The 1,021-nt window shown below is 32.8% G+C and overlaps 1 protein-coding gene across 1 annotated transcript; it reads right to left on the bottom strand.

Moving 5' to 3' along the window:
* Positions 1-4: 4 nt before the first annotated feature.
* LOC110034765 (11-oxo-beta-amyrin 30-oxidase-like) lies at positions 5-468 on the bottom strand (the record flags this gene model as incomplete). The annotated part of the gene is made up of 2 exons (XM_020739008.1): positions 5-115; positions 248-468. Coding segments are annotated over 2 exons (332 nt in total), but the record flags the coding sequence as incomplete, so codon positions are not given.
* Positions 469-1,021: the final 553 nt, after the last annotated feature.

Below are 1,021 nucleotides of genomic sequence, written 5' to 3'. Positions count from 1 at the left end.
TTAAATTTTGAAATTCAGGCCAGACATCCAGTTCAAATGTTTCACTGGAGCCAACTATGTTCTCCCATCGTTTAATTAATTCGCTACAACAATTGAAGAATGCTGGTTGCATAAGCTGGAAACCACAAAATTTTATTTCATGGATAAAAACTGATGAAAATTATATTACTACTTTTAGTGGATGTCAATGGCTCAAAAAGTAGGAATGATTATAGTATAGAAGTTATTCAAAACAATGGAAACTTACCTTCAGCTTCTCAACATGAAATGCAGGATTGATAATCCTCCTGCATTTGGCCCATTTTTCCCCATCATAACTTGCATGTCCAGTTACCAACACCTTCCATATTGGGTTAATCTTTGGTTTCAAAAAGTGGCCAGATTTGGTAGTTAGAATTTCACGGACCAGATTAGGATCCATGATGGTTACTCTAGGCACAGGGCCACCCCACGTAAAGCAAAATTTGCCTATTTTGCATATCAATATGATTCAGTGCTTAGTTCAAGTAGAAGAATAACTTCAACAGTTTATCTAGAAAAACTATCAGTGAGCAATGAAAGATAGAAGCAATTCTAATAGACTGGAGTATAAGCCTGCTGGACAATGAAAAAAACATGAATACCTTCTAGCATTTTGAAATGCTATCATCATAATATACTTTACCAAAATGATATCTTTTATCATAGGAGAAATTAGCAGAAGTGGCCTTACTGGTTTTCGATGCATGTCCAATAAAATTTGATTTAAAAGTGAATTATTAATAAATTACACATCAAATTATTCACAATTATAATGGATGAGTCTCAAGGTCATTTAGTTTAAAAATAATAAGCAGTTGGAATTATTTTGGTTGATAAAAGAGATTGTGCTTTTGAGTAATTTTCCTAGATAATAAAATTTGTCCCCGAGTAAAAAAAATGAAAAAAAGAAAATCTGGCTTCATACCTGCTCTCTCATAAAATCATTTACATGACACTTCACTGAACATGTTTTTGCTCAAGCTCAAATCTGTTTCTTTAC

This window comes from Phalaenopsis equestris, unplaced genomic scaffold (assembly GCF_001263595.1).
Source record: "Phalaenopsis equestris unplaced genomic scaffold, ASM126359v1 Scaffold193174, whole genome shotgun sequence".
NCBI lineage: Eukaryota > Viridiplantae > Streptophyta > Magnoliopsida > Asparagales > Orchidaceae > Phalaenopsis > Phalaenopsis equestris.
The sequence above is the reverse complement of the archived record's forward strand: the minus strand, read 5'-3'. Positions and strand labels throughout refer to the sequence as shown.